Genomic DNA, 23178 nt, shown 5'->3' on the forward strand with positions numbered 1-23178 from the left:
GACACAGACACCTACACACTACCAGATTATACCAAGACAATTTTACAGTTGTTTACTATTGCACTATTGTATATTTTCCATGTCATATGTTGTACTACGACCGAGAAACCTTGGGAATCAAATACCCTTCCATATTTGACTCTAGTTCCCCCCCCCCCCCCCGATGTCGTTTTGCCAGATGGTATTCACTAGATAACTTTTTTTATTTTATTTTTGTGTTGGAATCTGTGTTGTGCTGGGAGCCAGCCGTATGTTGATGTGAGTTTAAATGCAATGGTGTCTTTTTCTTGTGTTGCCTCTCACTCCCTCTTTTCCTTCTTGTCTCCTTTTTCCCCCTTAATTTATCTTCCTCGTAGTTGACTTCTTTCTTTCTATCATTTTTCTTCTCTACAACTTTCCCTTTGTCTTCATTCTCAGGTTGTTGGTGTTGCTCTGATGCATATGCACTAGACGCTTCCCCTGACACTTCCAAGAGCATGTCAAGTCATTGTGGCAACACAGGGCAGCAGGGGCAGCTTGCCCAAGCTTGAGCCTGTCCTAGAATGCACCAGCTGTTCCGTCTAGTGTTGGGACAGAGAGACCTGTCCCGTGCAGGAGACCTCTTCTCTCTGGATGACAGCGAGATTGAAGACTGTCTGTCGCAAGCCCTGGAGGAAATCAAAGTCATATCCTGCTCTCCAGTGAGTACACTGACCTCAAATAGCAAATAGCCTTCTTAGATGTTTAAAATGGTCATATCATTTTTTTGTACCAAACATTTGAATTATTGTAGTTTGTTCATAATTGTTTTTATGTGATAATTGTCTATTTTGTTTTCCAAAGTTTACATTATATTGTTACAGGTTCCTGCTGTGCCACTCACATAGTTTTCCAGAAAATTATATATATGGAAACGATCACATATAGAAATTGCTTGGAAAAACAGTACTGAAAATAAGAAACATAAACCAAACAAGACAGAGAAGGGAAAAGCCATTATTTTAGAAGACATAAAAAGAAAAGAAAAAAAAAAACCTCCAAAGCCACTTAAACTCCAATTGGACCTTTGCAAAAAAAAAAAAAAAAAAAAAAAAAAATAATATATATATATATATATATATATATATATATATATATATATATATATATATATATATATATATATATATATATATATGTATATATGTATGTGTATATATGTATATATATTCGCAAGCACACGAGAAACTATTGCATGCTCATAAGAAACTATCACTATTACTGTGTGAGTCTGTCATGTTTTGTTTCGGGTTTTGGTTCACATTTGTTTTCATGTCTTTTATTTTGTAGTTTTCATAGTCATGGTTCCTGTTTGTTATGTGATTTCCTTTATCCCATCATGTGATCCTGTCTTGTGCTTCCCTAGTCTCTTGAGTCATATTCTTCCCTAGTCTCTTGGTTCCCTTGTCTGTGTGTCACGTTCTCATTAGTTCATTGTTCATTGCTTTCAGGTGTGTCTTGTTAAGTCATTAGTCTTTGGCTACATCCGAAATCGCATACTTCCCTACTATATAGTAGTGATGGCAATTTCAAAACACTGCTTCATGAAGCTTCGAAAACTTTACTAATCTTTTGTTTCAAATCAATGGAGCGGAGTGTGTATCAAACTGAGTCAGGTGATTTCAGTAAACAAGGCTTCATTACGTCTTAACTGTTTTGAAACGTTTCGAAACACTTCGAAATTTTAGTGGTTCACCGCTGGGGGCGGTGAGGAATCACTGAGAACCAATGAACAGTGGATTTTACCTGATCTCTGATCAGTTTTATACATTTATAGACGTTTTAATTAGACATTAATATAACATTAATATAATTAAAATGAATAAGGGTAGTTAATAGTCTCATATTGGCCTGTTTAGCTGAGCCATTTATAGAACAAACAAAACAAACCCTGACAATTGATAAAAGAACATATAGACATTTGATTAGATAATTGCATTTGAAAGATTTTACTTTTAATAAAAAATGCAATAGATTTGTAAAAGGGGATTGTTTATGTATGTTTGGCTCAGCTTTTTGTTGCATTTACACTGAAACATTTATAAATATTGTGTCGAGGCTTCGAAACAATCTGACTCAGTGTTCCACAAAGCCTCGATCTGCCCACCACTACCTATATAGTAGGCGAAAAACAAAAATATGTCTAAATTCACAGTACTCATAAAAGAGTAGGCAAAAGTATCGGATGAGCTACTTCTTCCTGCGAGATTCTGAAGTGTGCTGCGATGTACACTTTACTATCCCATGAGGCCATAAGAGAGGATTTATGAATGGCAGTAAAGTGATGCAGCTGACGCTGGTAGGTCACATGGTAATGACATCATGGCGAATGTAGTAGTCCAGATTGCATTCATGATACACACACTCATAGTGCCTTTCCAATACCCACAATTGCGGTCTTGGCCACTTGAGAGCGTGTGCACGCGACAGGAATTAAGTGCGCAAGACTGTCCCATGTTTAAAAAATTCCAAAGCGTAATGCCCTGAATACACACTAAACGTAGCCTGGCAAGCCAGACCTACATCAAGATGTTAGGTCTGGCAACTCACCACAGACACGGCTCAATCCGAGGGGCGGGATAAACGGCTGTCTTTCAAATTCCCTCTGCACGCAATAGGACAGCGCTTCAACCAACCAGAGCGTTTTCCCAACAGCGGAGCTAACATTAGTTGATAGATTCAACTTTTGAATTGGCCGGCAAAACTACGAACACATCTTCCTTTTTTAAGAATGACTTAAGTGCCGTTCTTTGCTCTTTTCTCTAAGAAAAACTTAACTCCAAGAAAAACTTAACTCCAAGAAAAACTTAACTCCAAGTCGCAGCCAAAGCCGATTTGAAAGACTGTTCTCCAGCAGCAGCAGCAGCCATTCTTTGTTTTCAAGTAGCAGGGAACCGTCGCAACTCTGTCGTCATTATGTTAAGCCCGCCCTGCCTACTCTATACACGATGTGATTGGCCTGACCCAATTTAGGTTTTTCAACTCCGAAAGTCAACGGAGAGTTGCTAGACTACCCTGGCTGCAAAATAAATTTTGCTGCCGCTAGGGTGCGTCTAGATTTCTAGGCTACACTAAACGTACACTATCTTAAATACCACATTGGAGCGGCATTCGAGGCTAAGCGTATCCCATCGTGCATTAGGTTCGGGAAATCGCGTGCCCCAAAATCGCGAGATAGCGAGGAAAACATTCCACTGTAACTTAAATTAATTCGATATTACATGTAATTTGGTAGTAAAACAATTTTTTAAAGTGTAATTTTATTGGTGCAAAGATGAGTAGGCTATGTGTATTTTGTGCAACATTTGCAACTGCTTTTTATCACTTAATTAGAAGCACCATAATTTTAAATTGAGTCTTCTGTTACATACTGACTGTCACGGATACATCAGCGTCAGCGTCAGCCCTCTACACTCTGCCCACTCGTTCAGCTTCCCCCGAGTTCTGATCACCTGCACCTGTCATCAACACCTGTCGCCAATCTCCTGTCACTTCACTCACTGTTTAAATACACCACCAGTTCCCTCATTCAGTTGTCAGGTCTCGTTGATTCAACATCGACATTCTGACTCACTCAAACTGAGACGAAGACATAACCACTTACCTGCTTCGTATACTCGCCTGCATCTTCGGATTGCTCAGCCTGTCCACCGGATCTTCAGTCTTCATCTGCCCACCTGCTTCAGCCCATCTGACTTCTTCCGTTCTACCTTCAACTAACCACCTGTAACAGATAAGAGACTTTGTCAGATCAACTTTCATCCATTGACTCATTACAATATTACCACTACTCGTCTACTTACTTGCCGTGACTGTTCCTCAGTGCTTAATAAACACCATTGCAAACTTTACCTGTTTGTGTTGTTCTGATTCCTGACACTGACCAGACATTTATAAGTTTATTTTAATATGCATTAAATATTTAAATGCATATAGCATATTATTGAAAATAAAATAAAAAGCAGTCTTTGTTTATTTTGTATTTTGTTCATGTTTTATTTGAAATTAACTGCACATGGGTTCTCACTTTAACTTGCCTTCAGTGGACATTCGTTTCACAGTCTTTTTTTATGGACCATTGAACTTGGCAAATAGGATAATGCACACAGCCATATTGCGCCATCAGCCTGTTTCACGGCGCAGTTTCTCGCCATCATAAAGGATGCGTTAAAGCGGACATAAGGCTGTGATAGAGATATACTGCCCTAACGAAAGGCAAATTAAAAAATATATATATTTTTTTTAATTCATGCACAACTCTCGTTTACTTCATAGTAAATTGGCTGTGGCGCACAGGGGAAATATTATATAGTTTATATAGTATATATAAACAGGAAATTATAACTCGTGAGCAAACATTACATTTCCTGTGCACACATGAAAAGTTTCTTATGTGCACGGAAAAAAGTTTCTCATCTGCACTGTATAGTCCATCCGAAAATCTGTAAAAAATGTTTTTTTTTTTTTTTGCAAAGGGCCGTTTAGGGGCTCCGTAATAAACCATCTGTTAATTTTGCGCACAAGATGAAAGCCTGGAATTAAAATATTAAAAAGGTAATTGAAGAAATATTTAGTTAAACTAAAATAAATTCATTTGTTGTTATTGTGAAAATAACTATAAAAGTACATTCACCTTTGAAAATTCATTTGACTGTAATGCAAAAAACTTACTTACTGTAATGATTCAATCTGGTCAAAGATAAAACAGCAAATTCTACCATGATGTACTGTACACTTACACAAGTGTACATTACGGTTAATTTAAATTATCCAAAATGAACACTCGACAAGCGTTTGTAATTTTACTATTCTTCTGTAAAATAAATTAGTAGTATTATTAAATACTCATTTTTAATTTATTTTTTTAATTATTTTACACTTCAATAGTATTTAAATGATGACGATGATACTATTACTACTATTATTTATTATTATTGTATTGTCATATTGACTGAGGGAAAAAACTGTTTTCCTTTGTTTTTGTCCTTAGCCGTTTACAGGGCCTGGTTGATGGTATGCTTTTAAAGTGAAGTTAGAGAGCATATGGCATGTTTTAGTTGATCACTGACCCTGTCAGCACTGCATATCTGAATAATTTGAATAAGGTGACCCCTCATTTCCTCAGTGTTTTTTAAAATTAAAATGAGTAAAAAGTAAAATGACTTCTAAAGGAATGTTAGTGTCAATAAGTGTGCTAAAGCCAGTTCTTCTTGCCTTATTGGGCTTCTGTGTTCTGGCTGGCTTTTGTAAACAGATTTGGGCTCATCCAGCGTCTCAGGGGTAGCCTTCTCTCGTTCTCTCTTCATCACATTCTCTCTTCTCTTGTATTTCTCTCTCCAGGGCCTACACTGTCCTCCTTTCCACAGTCACGTGCACAACATTATCATTCCAAACATGCCACACCACAAAGATCCAAACTTTCTTGCTTAATGATACCTTATGTTTTCAGAAATCTAAATATGATGCTGTTTGCATTTAAATACTGTTTCACACAATTAGTATACAAACTGTAGCTTAATAGTCAGTGCATGAATGTCAATCAAACCATAATGTTTTAAATATTACATAATAGAATAGATAGTGTCAGCGAGGGGTTGCAAAAAGGAGTAAGTTTTGTGATCCTATGAGCCTGGAAATGGTCTGATCACCTGCTCAGTCACATGATTGTCTGCTGTAAATAAAATGTCATATGCTTGAAATGATAAGAATAAATTCATATTTCATTTAATAATTGTCACAGATAAACAGGAGAAGGAACACAGGTATCGTTGAGCAGGAACTTTATTAAATGGGTTGAAGATCGAATGAACAGCAGACAATCAGGAGTAATTTGGAGACAGGTTGCAGATAGTCACACTTAACTCATGGATCTTTCTCTCTTTTGCAGGTTGATGATGAAGCACACGGATGAGTTGGGGAACTTCGTCCAGGGAAGCATGTAGCAGGAAGAAGGTGAGCAAGAAGGTAAGTAGGAGTCAGGCATAAGTGTTCTCAAGTGGAGATCGACTAGACAGGAGTGAGGGAGTGTGGCTGGTGAGTATGTGTAGAGGAGGTAATCAAGTGGTGACTTGTGTGACTGGTTAGAATTTGGGTGATTGGAGCTGAAGGACCTGGTGCTGAGGACATGTTGGTGGAATCCATGACAGAACCCCCCTCCACGAGCAGCTCCTGATAACCAGGCACGGCGGCGAGGACGGCCCCTGCCCCGAGGTGCTGGGTGTTCTGAATGGGCAGTGTCCAATTTGGTGAAAGAGTAGGATCCAGTATATCATCATGTGGGACCCATGTGGGAATCCTGAATGGAGTGGACGGTGTAAATGTGGTTGTCGTCTGCTTCTATGGGAGGAGGAGGTATTTCATCAGCACCAGGCCATGTGTAGGAAGGGAGAAGAGATGTATGTGAGGTTTAAGAAGTGACACATGGAAGGTAGGAGCAATCTTATATTCAGAAGGTAGGTTTAAATGATACGTGACGTCATTGGTTTGCCGGTGAAGGGTCCAATGAATCGGGGACAGCTTGCTGGAAGGCAGCCAGAGACAGATGTCCCTGGTAGAGAGCCAGACCTTCTGCCCTGGATGGTACATGGGTGTTGCTGCTCTTGCATCGGCCTGGCTCTTACGCATGTGTCCGTGCTGCCCTCTGAAGGTAGATGTGAGTTGAGTCCCACACCCTCTCGTTCTCCTGGAACCAGTAGTTCACAGCTGGAATGTCTGATGGCTCACCTGACGGGGGAAACGGGCAGTTGATAGCCGAGTATACACTGGAAGGGAGTAAGCCCGGTGGTGGTCTGACGAAGTGATTTCTGTGCATATTTGGCCCATGGTAGGAAACGGTTTTCAGCTGTGTTGGTGGTCGTGGCAGTATGACCGAAGGTAATATCCGATTTCCTGGATCATGCGCTCTGTTCGGCCATTTGTTTTAGGGTGATATCCTGAAGACAAGCTTACCGACACACCAAGAAGATGGAAGAAGGCTTTCCACACACATGAAGTAAACTGTTACCAACTAACCAACATGATGTCTTCTGGCAGTCCTTAGTTACGAAACACATGGTGAAATAATGCCTCTGCAGTCTCCAGAGCGGATGGTAAACCCTTAAATGGGATGAGCTTACAGGCCTTAAAGAAACGGTCAACTACAACCAGGATGCAGGTATTGGTGTCAGAAGGAGGAAGTCAGTGACGATGCCAAGGTGAGACCAGTGTCTATTGGGAATCGGAAATTGTTGCAGCTTGCCTTCTGGAAGGTGTCTCGTGGGTTCTGGAAACAGCGCATGTGGAACAGTCTCTGACCAATCGTTATGCATTCTGGGTCAGAGCGAGAGTGTTTGCTGGTAACCTGGATTCCCTGATCCCGGAGACGAGTCCATGAGGGTAACACGTAAAGTTGATGGTAGATACTTGCAGCCCTCAGGTGGCTGTAGCGAAAGGGGAAGTCAGGATCAGGATGTTTAAGGATGGGAGCGGTACAAAAGGCATTCTTCAGCTGTTGGAAGGCGCTGGTGGCCGCTGGATTCCAGTATAGAGACTTGGGCCAGTTTCGGAGAAGTGTGGTTAATGGTGCAGCGATTTGACTAAAATTGGCTACAAACTTTTAATAGATATGGACAAATCCTAGGAAGCTTTCAAATTCCTCAACGGTGGTGGGTTGTGGCCAGTCCTTAACGGCAGTGACTTTCCCCTGGTCCATCTGAATGTTTGATCCATCAATGATGTAACCAAGGAATTGGATGGACGGATGATGGAATTCACACTTTTCCAATTTCAGGTAAAGATGGTACTCCCTGAGTCGTTAAAGGACCTGCGCAACGTGTCTGCGGTGTTCAGCCAGATTCCGAGAGTACATTAGAATATTATTGATGTAGATGATAATGAATTGCTGGAGCATGTCTCGGAACAACTCATCCATGAAAGCCTGGAACACAGACGGTGAGTTAGCCAGCCTGTACGGCATAATTCGGAACTCATAGTGGCCTGACGGTGTTAAGAAGGCGGTCTTCCATCCATCATCTTTCCTAATTTGGATAAGATTATTGGCGCTGTGCAGGTCCAGCTTGGAAAAGATGCGGGCGCCTCTCAGTTGTTCCGGGGTTGAGTATAGCAGTACTTGATGATTGATCATTGAGAGCCTTGTAGTCAATGCATGGCCGCAAGCCTCCATTCTTTTTGGCCATGTAAAAGAAGCAGCTCAAAGTGGCAGGAGAGGTAGATGGTTGAAATAATCCTTGTTCCAGGGCTTATTTGATGTATTGATCCATGACCTTTTGCTCCGGGATCGACAGAGGATAGATTTTTCCTTTGGGCATGGTGGCTTTAGGTACCAGCTCGATTGCGATGAGTTGGAAGTTTAGTGGCCAGCTACTTGATGAAAACATCCTGGAACTCCCCATTGTCCTCTGGAAAACAAACCATGGTGGATACATCCAAGCTTTCGATGGTGATGGAATTCACGGAGATGGAGTCTTTGGAAGGTATGAACGGAGATCATTTTCTGCATTGTGGTTGCATCTCAAACTGAAGGGAATACTGTAGTCTTTCAGTTATGGTCTGGTCTTCTGTCACAGATAAACAGGAGAAGGAACACATGTATCGTTGAGCAGGAACTTTATTAAACAGGTAGAGGATTGAATGAACAGCAAACAGTCAGGTAAGCGAGACAGGTTGTAGACAATCAGATTTAGCTCACGGATCTTTCTCTCTTTTGCAGGTTATGATGGAGCACACAGATGGGGAACTTTGGTCCAGGGAAGTGTGCAGCTGGAAGAAGGTGAGCAAGCAGGTAAGTAGGAGTCAGGCATGAGCGTTCTCATGTGGAGATTGATAAGACCGGACAACAGGTGAGTGTGGCTGGTGAGTATTTGTAGGGGAGGTAATCAAGTGATGACAGGTGCGACTGGTTAGAATTCGTGTGAGAGCTGAAGGACCTGGTGCTGAGATGGAATCCATGACAATAATAGGAAAATAATGTATTATTATTATTATTATTATTATTATTATTATTATTATTATTATTATTATTATTATTTGATTATTTAAAATCTCCTGTTTAAAAATAGTAAGATAGATTATTATATCTGCCCTGCATTTGATCTCAAAATTAATATCATTTTTAATATATGTGGAAATTATTGGAAATAAGTTAATGCAGACTCTTAATTACATGAGGTAAACATAAGCTGTTCCAGCATTTCAGTAATAAAAGTGTACACCTTTAAAATGCATGCAAATAACCTGAAACGCAACAGTTATTGTAAAGAGAGATGTGGATTTGGACGCCAATTAAATGACCACACAACCTTAGTGTTTGTCAAAAAACAGTAGGTAATTTGGTCGAGGATTTCTACGCGGTGGGAGAAAAACACTGACATTCTGGATTCGGACGGCAATAAAATCACTGACTAGCCCCTATAAATGTTGAAAATACCTTACGTCCGAGTATCAACGAGTAGTTGATACTTCCTGTTGTCGAATGCGCATGCGTCGCGTCTGAACGCGTTGTTGTCTTTGGAGCTCTATCGATTTGATTTATAATTCTTGATTTTACTCTTTAAACTTACTTACAACAAACATTTTCTACTTTTCCTCACTGAGAAGCACTACTGCTCAAACCTCATAGTTACAACGCGGACTGTTGAGCAGACGTGTCTCAAGCCTGTTAGTGATTCTACGCTGGATACTCTTATAGGTTACTCCCGGGGATCACGGCTGAACGCGTCTTCTCAACACTCACTTACAAACATTTTTCACCTATCGTGCGTCTACTCTACACCGGTACCACTTAAAAGACGGATTATATCTAAGACGCCTGTCAGAAATTAGTATTAATTGATAGCATCACTGGTAGTGTCGTTGCTAACTTACTGTCCATCTGTTAAAATGGCGAATATATCAGATGCAAGTAGTCTACCTTTTGGTGCAGGTGAGGACACATTTGAGCTGCACGCGGTACAGTCTGAGCTGGAAGCTGTTGAGAAACAGATCCACGACCTTTTAGTGAGACAGGCCGAGCTGAGAGACCGGCGTTTAGCTCTTGAAACATCACGCGCTGATGCTCACAAATCAGAGATTAATGTTACTAACCGGCTGACTCCGACCTCGTCTACTCCGTGCGTTACTCGGCATCGGTTCCGAGCGCCAAGGTCGCGATCAGCCATGGTCTCGTTCACTCCGGCTCCAACACGCCACCACGAAGCCTGGATATTTCCGCAGTGGAAGACGCGAGTCAGGTCTAGACCAAGACCCTCTCCGACCCTCCCGGTTTTCGAGTTATCCACACAAAACCGCTTCTCCGCTCTTCGCGAAACAGAACGCGATGCTGTGATCATCGGTGATTCCATTGTTCGGCACGTCCATGCTATATCAGGTAAAAATAAGGTGCACAGTCACTGCTTTCCTGGTGCTCGTGTTTCTGAAATCGCTGCTCGCGTTCCCGAGATTCTGAACGATAACGAGTGCGTCGGAACTGTGGTCCTGCACGCGGGAGTGAACGATATCAGGCTGCGCCAGACGGAGGTTCTGAAGAAAGACTTCAGGAATCTGATCGATACGGTACGCAGCACATCGCCTGATATAACGATCATTGTGTCAGGACCGCTTCCCACGTACCGTCTAGGACATGACAAGTTTAGTAGATTATTCGCGCTAAATGAATGGTTAACGTCATGGTGCAATGAGCAGAAACTGCTCTTTGTAAATAATTGGAATCTGTTTTGGGAGCGTCCTAGGCTATACCGTGCTGATGGCTTACACCCAAACAGATTCGGATCGGATCTTCTGTCAGATAACATCTCCAAAACGTTAAATACCTTTTGACTAGTAACCAAAAGTCCAAATCATAGTCTCTGCTGCACCAAATTAACTGATATAAATACTAGTGTAGAACATTGCATAGAAACTGTGTCTATTCCTCGTTTAGTGCGATCAAATAATAAATCTACTGCAGGATCTAGGAAAAATCTAATTGTTATTAAAACAGAAAATGTTGCTATTAGTAAACAAAAACAATTTCTAAAGCTAGGTCTTTTAAACATTAGATCACTCACACCTAAGGCAGTTATTGTAAATGAAATAGTCACAGATAATAGCATAGATGTACTTTGCCTTACTGAAACCTGGCTTAAACCAAATGATTATTTCGGTCTAAATGAGTCTACTCCATCAGGATACTCCTATAAGCACGAGCCCCGTCTGATTGGTCGTGGCGGCGGTATTGCAACTATCTATAGAGATATTCTCAATGTTACTCAGAAAACGGGTTATAAGTTTATTTCATTTGAAGTACTTGTACTAAATGTTACGCTCTTAGATGATAGAAAAACATCCCTATTATCTTTAGCCTTGGCTACCGTATATAGACCACCAGGGCCTTACGCTGATTTCCTAAAAGAATTTGCAAATTTTCTCTCAGATCTATTGGTCAATGTCGATAAAATATTAATTGTTGGAGATTTTAACATACACGTAGATAATCAAAATGATACGTTAGGGGCTGCGTTTATAGACTTATTAAACTCCTTTGGGGTTAAGCAAAACGTTACCGGACCGACTCATCGTTTTAATCATACACTCGATTTAATTATATCACATGGAACCGATCCAACCGATATAGATATCATTCCGCAAAGTGATGATGTAACTGACCATTACATGGTAACTTGCATATTACGTACCCCGGTAATATATCATGCTGCGCCGCGCTATCGATTAGGCAGAACAATCCTTCCATCCACCATAGATAATTTTTCAAATTGCTTAACGGATCTGTCTCAGCTGCTGCCTGAACCTAAACAAACAGATGAACTAGACGAACTAACCAGCACTATGAGCACCGTTCTCTCTGGAAAATGGGATATTGTTGCACCTATGAGACTAAAAAAGGTCAGAGAGAAAATTAAAGCACCATGGTACAACAATACTACTCGTGTTCTAAAGAGAGAAACCCGTAATTTAGAGCGTAAATGGAAACAAACTAATTTAGAGGTTTTTAGAATCGCTTGGAAAGACAGTACGTCACGCTATAAAAAGGCCCTAAAAGCGGCCAGGGCTGAGCATCTCCGCAAACTAATAGAAAATAACCAAAACAATCCTAGGTTCTTATTTAACACCGTGGCTAGACTAACAAATAAACAAGCGTCACCTGAACAAAATATTCCGTTACAGTTTAGTAGTAATGATTTCATGAATTTTTTCACTGAGAAAATAGAAAACATCAGATCCACAATTGTAAACGTTCAATCTTCAATCGCGCCTTATAATTCAGCCTCGATTATCACCCCGCAAGAACAATTACAGTGCTTTACAACTATAGAACAAAAAGAGTTAAATAAATTTATCATTTCCTCTAAAACAACAACATGTTTATTAGATCCCATACCAACTAAACTATTGAAAGAAGTGTTACCTATAGTGGAAGAGCCTCTCCTCAATATTATTAACTCGTCTTTATCTTTAGGTCATGTTCCAAGAACATTTAAATTGGCAGTTATAAAACCACTAATTAAGAAACCACAATTAGACCCAAATAACCTAGCAAATTATAGACCCATTTCAAATCTTCCTTTTATGTCCAAAATATTAGAAAAAGTTGTGTCTGCCCAACTGGGCTCTTTCTTGCAAGAAAATGACACCTATGAAAAGTTTCAGTCTGGGTTCAGGCCGCATCATAGCACTGAAACTGCGCTCGTTAAAATCACAAATGATTTACTCTTAGCTTCTGACCAAGGCTGTATCTCAATACTAGTTTTACTTGATCTTAGTGCTGCGTTCGATACTATAGATCACACAATACTCTTAGATCGGCTACAAAACTATACCGGTGTTCAAGGACAAGCATTAAGCTGGTTCAGATCATACCTATCTGACCGCTACCATTTTGTCTATTTAAACGGAGAAAAATCGATCATAACTCCAGTAAACTATGGAGTGCCGCAAGGATCTGTGTTAGGCCCTCTATTATTCTCAATATATATGCTGCCACTTGGAAATATTATAAGGAAACATGGAATTAGTTTCCATTGTTATGCTGATGACACTCAACTATATATTTCATCACGGCCGGATGAAAACGCTAAATTATCCAAATTGACAGAGTGTGTTAAAGATATAAAAGATTGGATGACGCACAATTTTCTTTTATTAAATCCAGATAAGACAGAGGTAATACTTATCGGTTCAAAAAACCGCCCACAAAACCTCCTTCAATACAACTTTAACATAGTAGGGTGTCCTGTTACTTTATCCTCTACAGTAAAAGACCTGGGTGTTATATTAGATTGTAACTTGTCTTTTGAAAATCATATTTCATATGTTACAAAAACAGCCTTTTTTCACCTTAGAAATATTGCTAAATTACGTAACATGCTATCTGTTTCTGATGCAGAAAAGCTAGTTCATGCATTCATGACCTCGAGACTAGATTACTGTAATGCTTTATTAGCTGGTTGTCCTGCATCCTCAATAAACAAGCTACAGTTAGTCCAAAATGCCGCCGCTAGAGTTCTTACTAGATCAAGAAAGTTTGACCATATAACACCAATTTTATCATCACTACATTGGTTACCTATAAAGTTCCGTATTAATTACAAGGTATTGCTACTGACTTATAAAGCCCTAAACGGCTTAGCTCCAGTTTATTTAACGGATCTTCTATCGCCCTATAATCCATCGCGCTCTTTAAGATCACTAAATTTGAGGCTTCTGGTCATACCTAGGATATCCAGATCCACCAAAGGAGGGAGAGTATTTTCACATTTAGCACCAAAACTCTGGAATAGCCTTCCTGATACTGTTCGTTGCTCAGATTCGCTCTCCCAGTTTAAAACTAGATTAAAGACGCATCTCTTCAGCCAGGCATTCATATAATATTTTAATCTTACAGTTAAATCCGGTCTCTACTTCATAAACGCCAGAGGAGAACTGGCCCCCGACTGAGCCTGGGTTCTCCCAAGGTTTTTTTTCTCCATTAGGTCACCTAATGGAGTTTTTCGGTTCCTTGCCACTGTTGCCTTTGGCTTGCTCAGTTGGGGATACTTAATTTGATTAATCGATTCAACAGTGCTATTGATCTGCATTACCAAACGTGGATGTTTTACACCAGAACATACACTGATGTACTATTTTATTTAATACTGTGAAGCTGCTTTGATACAATCTGTATTGTGAAAAGCGCTATATAAATAAAGTTGACTTGACTTGACTTGACGTCCCTTTGAGAAACAATTACCGTGTGAATAGTGCTTAAGGACTAAATGAGATGATTAACAAGACACAGGTGTGACACATAATGGCAAATCAAAAACCATGGCAACAAAAGAGCATGAACAAAGAAAACACAGGAAACTGAACTGAGAACATTGCAAAACTAACTCAAAATCCAACTCAAGCAAAACAAAGACCAGACGTGTCAAGAAGACCTTTTCACTGGATTCTGAAATAAATCAAATACTTCAGAAATGGAGAAAACTTTTTATTTGATAATGTAAAAACTTTGATCTTATTGTGTATCGTAGCACTTGCTCCTTCAAATTCTTTCAAATGCTCCTTCGCATTTGAAAATGACGTACCACCTACACACTAAACTCTACCCTAACTAAACCTAACTGATAGTGGTAACAAAAGCAAACGTGAGATAAAAGCATACTTGCTGAAGCAACTAGGCAATTTTATCTTGATTCTACAAGTCTTTGAACTCTTTTTTTGGATGTAACAGAGCCTTAAATGCACACTCTTTCATTCAGTTATGTGATTTGTTGCAGGACTACCTGACCAATGACAATGACCAGGCGGTGGTGGAAATCTGCATTACTCGCATCACTACAGCGATCAGGGAGACAGGCTCGATTGAGAGGCATGGAGCAGCTCTTGTGTCCTTATGGGAGTCATGTCTTGAACATAACCTCCAGCCGCAGGGCAAAGATGAAGACACACCTCATGCCAAGATTGCCTCCGACATCACCAGCTGCATCTTGCAGGTGAGAGTAACGCTTAAGTGCTAAAACACACTAATGATTTCTGTACATTTATAAACATAACAGCATATTATTCTCAGCAATAGTAAACATTCTTCCAGTAACATTAATAGGGCCCTATTTTAATGATCTGAAACGCAAGTATCAAGCGCAAAACGCAAGTAACTTTGTGGGCGGATCTAAAATTGTTTGGTCTGAAGTAGCTTCATTATTCATAGGTGTGGTTTGGGTGTAACGTGAAATAAACCAATCAGAGCGACATCTCACATTCCCTTTAAGAGCAGGCACGCTTGTTCTATGGCGGATTTCTATTTGCATCAGTTACACAAATTTTGTCATGTTATGTTTAAATAAGTTTCATAGGAAAAAAGGTAATGCAGGGTCCAAAGATGAGACGGCAGGTTTTAAAGTTGAGACACTCACACACAGATATATAATGCATATTTTAAAAACTTTTTTGTATAAAATGTATATTTATTTGCAGCAGTTATGTTAACAACAATAATAAGAAATTTCTGTCGTAAAAACAGCTATACAGCTGATGGACACCATGCTGTGTTTTCATGGGAACATCCCAGGTGAAAATAATGAGGAAATTAAATTGTCTTCATCAATTGGTTCCAAACGGCTACATAATGGCCATAAGTCAGAAGTCCCCAATTCAAGTGCTCTGCCCTTCGAAGGGAGTAGGGCACAGGGATGCAGTAAGGATGTCCCAGCCGGGTTCGTCACTTATTGGGGTCCCCTGGAAACATTTGCGTTGTGTTCTGTGCTATTTGCAGCACGTTTCTGTATTTGGTTGTGTTGTGAGTATTTGGAGCACTCTTGTGTTGTAAAACTGATGAAGATGGCCACCGTATATGTAACTACCATGTAAGTTTCAAAACAGTCAATCTACAGACAAATGCACACAGCCTGCGTTGTTCAGTCGATGGATGTCAGGAAACTACATCATTGCACAGGCTTCCGAACAATATTAATATAAAAGACCAGTGGCTAATGCTTATTTATTTGGAAATACCACAGTAATTTAGTTCGACCTTAACAGTCTGTTCTGCACATTTCACAAGTGACTGCTTCGTCAATCAGGCACAGTTCAATGCCGGTTTTTCAAAGAAGCTACTCCTCAAAGATGCTGCAGTCCCTACATTGTTGGGTCCGACCTCAAATTCGCAACCCGTAAATAAACTTCTAACACATTTTATGCAACAGATATGCAACACTAAAATGTTGCTAAGTTGATGCTGGCATGTTGTTTTGTACAGTCTATGGTTGCCACAAGCTTTGATAGAATATCTGTTGGAAACAAGACAAAATACGTTGTCTGTAACTTAGGAAAACAAACATCAACTATAATTGTTGGTGTCTGTTGTTTTTATTGAGTTAAAGACGGTGAGATTGAGTTCACTCAGTACTTGCATGGGTAACGTTATTTCAAAAGTCTGAGTTTACCCTAGTTACCTGTGGTTCTCCTGGCCATGCGTCACTCAGAAAACAACAGGCCAATCAGAAGAGAGGCTCATGAATATTAATTAGACAGGCCAACATCGACCTGTTCTTAGCAGAGCTCCTGAGAAAAGGAGCTGTAAAAATATATTGAGATGGTTTTTGGTACTTATACCGCAAATTCTTAAGGATCAAAATCTAAAATAAAACTCCAGAAAGGTGTACAATATGGGACCTTTAAAGTGAAGTATTTACTCTCGCTGGATGCCACCATGGCTGAGTCAGAAAGCTGAAAAAGTTAAGTAGGCAACATCCAAATCCTTTGATCACATTTTGTCTCCTGAGATACCTTCGTCTGATCAATTTTTGAAGGCTGCATAGATGTATCCTTTGCTGCCTATGATTTTGCTCATTCCGTGTGTTTGATTCTTAGCTTTCAATCACACATCCGCATATATCGACAAAATCAGAGTTATGGATTTCATAGTTTCCATGTTCAAAATTTTAGGGATGTGCCTGAAGCCGAATTCTGAATTGAAAAAGGAAAAACATAAGGAGATAACAGATTCTACGGAGACCTTAAAGGGACATGGAAAAATATGAGATGAGAGGCAAAAATATATTTCAATGCTTTTGCGATCTCTCGCAATTATATAGTTGGGTAATTATATTGTATATAATTTTTGGGCATCATGGAGCTGGTATCAATAGGCGGCATATTGAAATTGTAACACTTTAGATTAGGGTCCAATTCTCACTATTAACTAACTATTAACTACAACTTTTGCCTCAATGAACTCCTAATTACTGCTTATTAATAGTTACTAATGTAGTTGTTAAGTTTAGGTATTTGGTAGGATTAAGGGATGTAGATTATGGTCATGAATAATAAGGCATTAATATGTGCATCTTTATAAGTACTAATAAACAGCCAATATCCTAGTAATATGCATGCTAATAAGCAACTAATTAATAGTGAGAATTGGACCCTAAACTAAAGTGTTACCTAAATTTCTTTTAAAAAAAGGCTTGCTTTTTACTTTCACTTTTGAATTTGCGTTCATGCATACTCTGTGTATAGGGAATGGCGGTAATGACCACACATTTTAAAAGATAAGATATTGTTCAGTGACGCTCAGAAAGCATTATTCATTTTCCATGCCTTTCCGAATTCGGAATTTGGCTTCAGACACATCCCTTATTCAAGTTCCATCACACTTCAGACTTTCCCAACTGATTGTAATGCAGTATGACAAAAGCTATAATTGCTTGCAGATTTTCTGCTTTGTTTGATATTTTGTAATCTGACCAATGTCATTCATAGATCAGATTCCCAATTTTTTTCTCTTCTATGGGTGTTACCGCTACACTGTGTTCCAAATTATTATGCAAGTTACATATCAGTAGGATATCAATACAATAAACATTTAGATTTTAGTTTTTCAAAGAAAGTGTTTTTGTCAATATATTTTTTTAGATAACTGAAATCGATCTAATCTATTATATTTAAAAAATAAATAAATAACAATAATCTACCTTTTTACACAATACTTTGTCTTATATTACCTTGGTATTGAATTAAAAAGAGCTAGTGCCACTAGGGTGTTTCTATTTCAGCTGCCGTAGGAATGATAATAAATTCATCATCATTCTCTCTTTTTTGGAAAGTTGTGGAAATGCTGCATTTTTTTCTTTGGCTATTGGAGCAAATGAAAACTCATTCACCACCATAGACGTTTACCCAACTATGATAAACTTCTGCTTCCGAGAACCCTGGAAATGTGAAAGGGTCCATATTTAAACCAGCTTTGTCAGTTATGAAGCAATAATAACATTCTCAGGGAGTCAAGTGGCATGTCTTAAAATGGAACTGACACGCCTGACAACAGCAATTAGCCTGCTAATTAATTAGCTGCTCCTTAATATTTGCTTCACTGTCTCATTCTCACATCCTCTCTCTCTCTCTCTCTCTCTCTCTCTCTCTCTCTCTCACACACACAACTTTCCCTCTTGTTTTTGTATTTGTCTCTTACACACACACACACACACACACACACACACACACACACACACACACACACACACACACATGCATGCATTCACTTACATAATGAGCCGCATATGAATCTTAGAGAAGGGCTTAGAGAGAGGCTGAGCTAGAGTGATGCATTCTGGGTAGTGGTAGAGATCAGTATTCATTAGAGAACTGCAGCTTGAACGGTCTTATGCCTGATTTCTTCAGAACTATTTGTGGAAAGGCTCTTTGATCTGAGCAGCAGTCACATATTCAAGTGGGTGTTTTATAATTAGCTTGGGTTCTTTGGAAGTTATTTGCCCTTTGTCATGCTTTTTAAAGTTTTATTTCCGATATTTAAGGACCTTTTCCCTTCAGGCAAGAAGATGAATGGCCATCTTTTTTACAGTGAAGGGGAAAAAAATCTCTTAATTTGCTCCAGAAGAAATTAAATTCATATTCATAGCATGCAGTAACTAGATGTTAAATTATGATACTAGATAAATTAAATAATTAACTAATTATAGCATTCAAACTAGTGAAATTTAAACATAATGAATCTTATTATTTTATTTTGACCAAATGTATCAAATTGTGGTGTGGTAGTGTAAAACTTAATCCTTCATAATAAAATAACTTCCCATTTCATTCGATGAATCACTTATCCATCAGATGTTTCATCTTTTTCAACCTGACCATGTTCACATCATCTTCTCTAGGGGGCAGCAGAACATTTAACATAACCTACTTTCTGTGGCAGGCTGCAGTTTGATCTTTTGAAATGTTTACTGCTGCCTTTCAAGCCTTATATAGTATCTCTTATTATTAAATTATTAGAATCTCTTATTTTTAAAGAGATACCTTATATAGTATCTTTTATTTATTTAATTAACTAAGCAGCCAGCTAACCCTTATGTGATAATTCTCTGAATCTATTAAAGTCTTTATTGATTGATCTTGGCATACGATATTTGGAATTAACACATGCTGATACATTGATTTTTACTTAATTAAATGAAGCGTCTAATTGAGCTTTTCAATACAGTCTGCGGTGTGGAACGTTCTTTAAAATGGGTTGTATAGGTCATAACTGGTAAACCGTATAAAATTAATCTGTGACCTGAGATTCAGGTCTAAATTTGAGTTGATTTTTTCCCCCCCAGAATTACAACAGGCCTCCAGTGATGGTGTTAGCGGTCCCTGTGGCGGTGCGGTTCTTGCAGCAAGGGAACCAAGAGCTGAGTAGAAACATGTCCAGCTACTTGTCATTGGCTGCCATTGCAAAAGCTGAACTCCTGGCCCAACACACTGAGGCCATCACCTGCAGCGTGCTGACAGGTAGGGGTCAGACACAGGGTCCTGGGGGTGGGAGGGTTCACGGTAGGGTCATGGTGAAGTTACCATGTGCCACATGATACTGGATCAACATCCCCGTTGGTCCTGGAACAACATTCTTAAAAAATCATTGAGATCCCTGTCCTCTTTACATGAGTTTAAATTTAAACTAAAGTTTTATCTTTTTGACCGGGCATTTCACTAAATCTCAATTATGGTTTTATTACATTATGTGTTAATGGTTTATTTTGCTCCTTTTTTCATGTTTCCTGGACTTTTACCTTGTAAATCACAATGGTCAACTTCTGTTGTGTTTATTTGTGCTATATAAATAAAAAAAAATAAAAATAAAAAAAAAAGGTTTTAGGCAGAGTACAAAGGAACTTAACAGTCACATTGTGTCCTAACCAGATACGGTGTGTGTTTGGGCATTTTCACACTGGCATATTTTCTTCATTAGTTCCATTAGTTTAGGCATATATAAACTCAGCATTCGCGCTTGAATCTGCGAAAAGGAAATCGGTCTGAGATCGCCTGATCGCGATAACAAACTCTTGAGCAGCTTGCTTGTAGTGAGAAAGCAATATGACATAATGGACCATCGAACCAGGCTGTATCACAATGTCAAGTAATTACATATGTTATGTGAAAAGCAGGTGTGTTTGGTTTGCTAATGCTTCTCAAAATGGTCGCACACCGGACGAAAAGCGCAGCGCCGCGTCTAGGACAACTCACAGGTATCACACACCGGACGCGCCCATTCTATTGTCAGCTTGTGGTCAACAATATTTTTATGTTTAAGGTGGTGCTGTCAAATCAGTTAATCGCAATTAATCGCATCTAACAATATATATACTGTATACTGTATATACAGTCGTGCCCAGAATTAATCATACCCCTGGTAAATATGATCAAAAATGGCTGTAAAAAATAAATCTGCATCGTTTATCCTTTTGATCTTTCATTCAAAATTTGGCAATATCCTAACCTTTCATTGAAGTAAAAGAATAGAAAGTGGGGGGGAAATCACATTATAAAATAAATGTTTTTCTCCAAAACATGTTGGCCACAATTATTCAAAACCCTTTTATTAAATACCTTTTTGCCATCTCCTTTTGCCGAGATACCAGCTCTGAGTCTTCTCCTATAATGCCTGATGAGTTTGGAGAATAACTGACAAGAGTTCAGAGACCATTCCTCTATGTAGAATCTCTCCAGATCCTTCAGATTCCCGGATCCATGTTGGTGCTTCTTCTCTTCAGTTCTGACCACTCAGCAGTTCAGGGGACTGGGACGGTCATGACAGAAGCTTCATTTTGTTCTCCCTAACACATTTTCTCCCAAACAATGCAGATTTATTTTTTTACAGCCATTTTTGACCATATTTACCAAGGGTATGATTAATTCTGGGCACAACTGTATATATATATACTGTGTATATATATATATACACACATACACATACACACACACACACACACACACACACACACACACACACACACATATATATTATATAATATTATTATGTAATAATAATAATAATAATAATTATTATTATTATATAATTATAAAAAAAATATATTATATAAACAAACATTTTAATTTTAACACGTTGATTTCTATTAGTGTACGCACACAACGATGCCAGTCAGCGTCTGTCAGTCGCACCCAGCTTGGACTCAGGGCGCTATTCAAAATCTTGCCACACCACTGAGTGCCACTAACAGTTTTCTATTAAATCACTAAATGTAAAGGAATTGTATTTGTCCCAATTCCTCATATATGTAGTACATACTGATACATTTAGTTTTAAATTCATAATTTTACAGCTTGAATAAAGTCTAAACATACGTAGGAAAAATGTATAGGCCTAATAAATGTAGCCCTTTCTAATCTTTCATTTTGCTCTGTTGTGCCATTTTTTTCCCATACACTAACCTGAGTGCGAAAGTATATATGTATGCCTGTCGTGATTACATTCAGTGTTGTGTGCCTTCACCTATTGGAGGTACAGGTCACAACACACTTTAGAGTTATTTCAATAGCATGATGTAGTGTAGCAATAACTAAAAGGACGACTAAAAACTCAATGAAGTAGGGCTATACCCTGAATTATATGCCATAAATCTGAGAATCTTTAAAGACAAAATACTGAAATCAGCGTGGAGGAAGATTGCTGATGTTACTGGATTTTCTCGTGAGATTCTCAATTATCGTACACCCTGAGGTAAAATGTTCAGTTAACTGATGATAGCAACGATGGTATTTATAATGTCCTTAAACGTAATATTGTTGACCACACACTGACAATAGAATGTGTGCGTCCGGTGTGCGATAGCTGTGAGTTGTCCTAGATGCGGCGCTGTGCTAATCGTCCAGTGTGCGACCGCCTTAAGACTGGAGTAATTAATTGTTAGGGTTATGGCCGTGTTTGTTTGACAAGAATATTGTTCCAGGACCAACAACAGATGTTGATCCAGGAACATGTCCTAGTTGGCAAAGTCATCGTCACCGTGTGCTGTTTTTGATTACGCAATAGAAAACAATGGTGAGTCATGGAAGGTATAAAACCATCATATCCCCCATGATTCAGTGCTTTCCAGGCCCTGCACCTCATGGCCTTTGTTTTAATTAGCGAAGCAGTCCCTTTTTGCCTTTAATAGAATATTCACACACACACAGACCAATGACTGTGTAGTTTCCACAGCACTAATGTGCCAACCACGACATCGGTGTAGTGTAGATGGCGTGTGGTCTTCCTGGCCCACAGTGTGTGGTTATGGTTTCTGGTCTCAAAACCACACAGTTTAATGGGTCATTTGAGACATCCACAATGAAGCAAACTTTATTACAATCATTGTTCTTCTAAATTGACATGTTATTTCAATGCTTTTTGAATTAAAGATTTGCATTTTTTTTTTTTTTTGAGTTGGTCCGTGAAATGAGGAATGGATGGTAAATTTGACCTAGTGTTTGTGCCAAAATACACTCACATCTCAGCTGTTCAAACATCCACTCACACAAATTGTTGTCCATCGAAGAAGATAAAGATCTGATTGGTGTGGGTCTACTGATTGTGTTGAAACACTGTCATTAAGGAAGGGTCAGTCTGGGAGATCTTTGGCCAGGGCCATCAGAGGCAAAGAACAAACATGGCTTCATTAGGGAATTACATTGACCTAAACTCATTGTCATATAATTTTCAGCCAAAGGACAACAGTATTGTAAATGCCTTCTAACTGAGCCACATAATAAATACTGAAAGATTTTAAAAAGTTATGTTTTGTTGGTATAGCTTGATCATGTTAGAGATAAGGATATAAACTGGATAAAAATTTAATGTTTTGTACATTACTTATGGTTGAATAATTAAAATTGCACTGTAGGACAGCTACA

General features: G+C 38.9%; 1 protein-coding gene across 1 annotated transcript in view; it reads left to right on the plus strand.

The window, feature by feature from the left end:
• Nucleotides 1–542: 542 nt before the first annotated feature.
• The window catches only part of veph1 (ventricular zone expressed PH domain-containing 1), a gene marked incomplete at its 5' end in the record, with an annotated part of 107423 nt that continues 84787 nt past the window's right edge, over nucleotides 543–23178 (plus strand). The window contains 3 exons of the mRNA XM_081372552.1: nucleotides 543–680; nucleotides 14772–14987; nucleotides 19608–19782. Coding sequence (XP_081228678.1) covers nucleotides 543–680; nucleotides 14772–14987; nucleotides 19608–19782 — 529 coding nt within the window. The remainder of the gene's footprint in view (nucleotides 681–14771; nucleotides 14988–19607; nucleotides 19783–23178) is intronic.

The sequence above is a fragment of the Scardinius erythrophthalmus genome (genome assembly GCF_964197995.2).
Source record: "Scardinius erythrophthalmus genome assembly, chromosome: 8".
In the NCBI taxonomy this organism is placed as follows: domain Eukaryota; kingdom Metazoa; phylum Chordata; class Actinopteri; order Cypriniformes; family Leuciscidae; genus Scardinius; species Scardinius erythrophthalmus.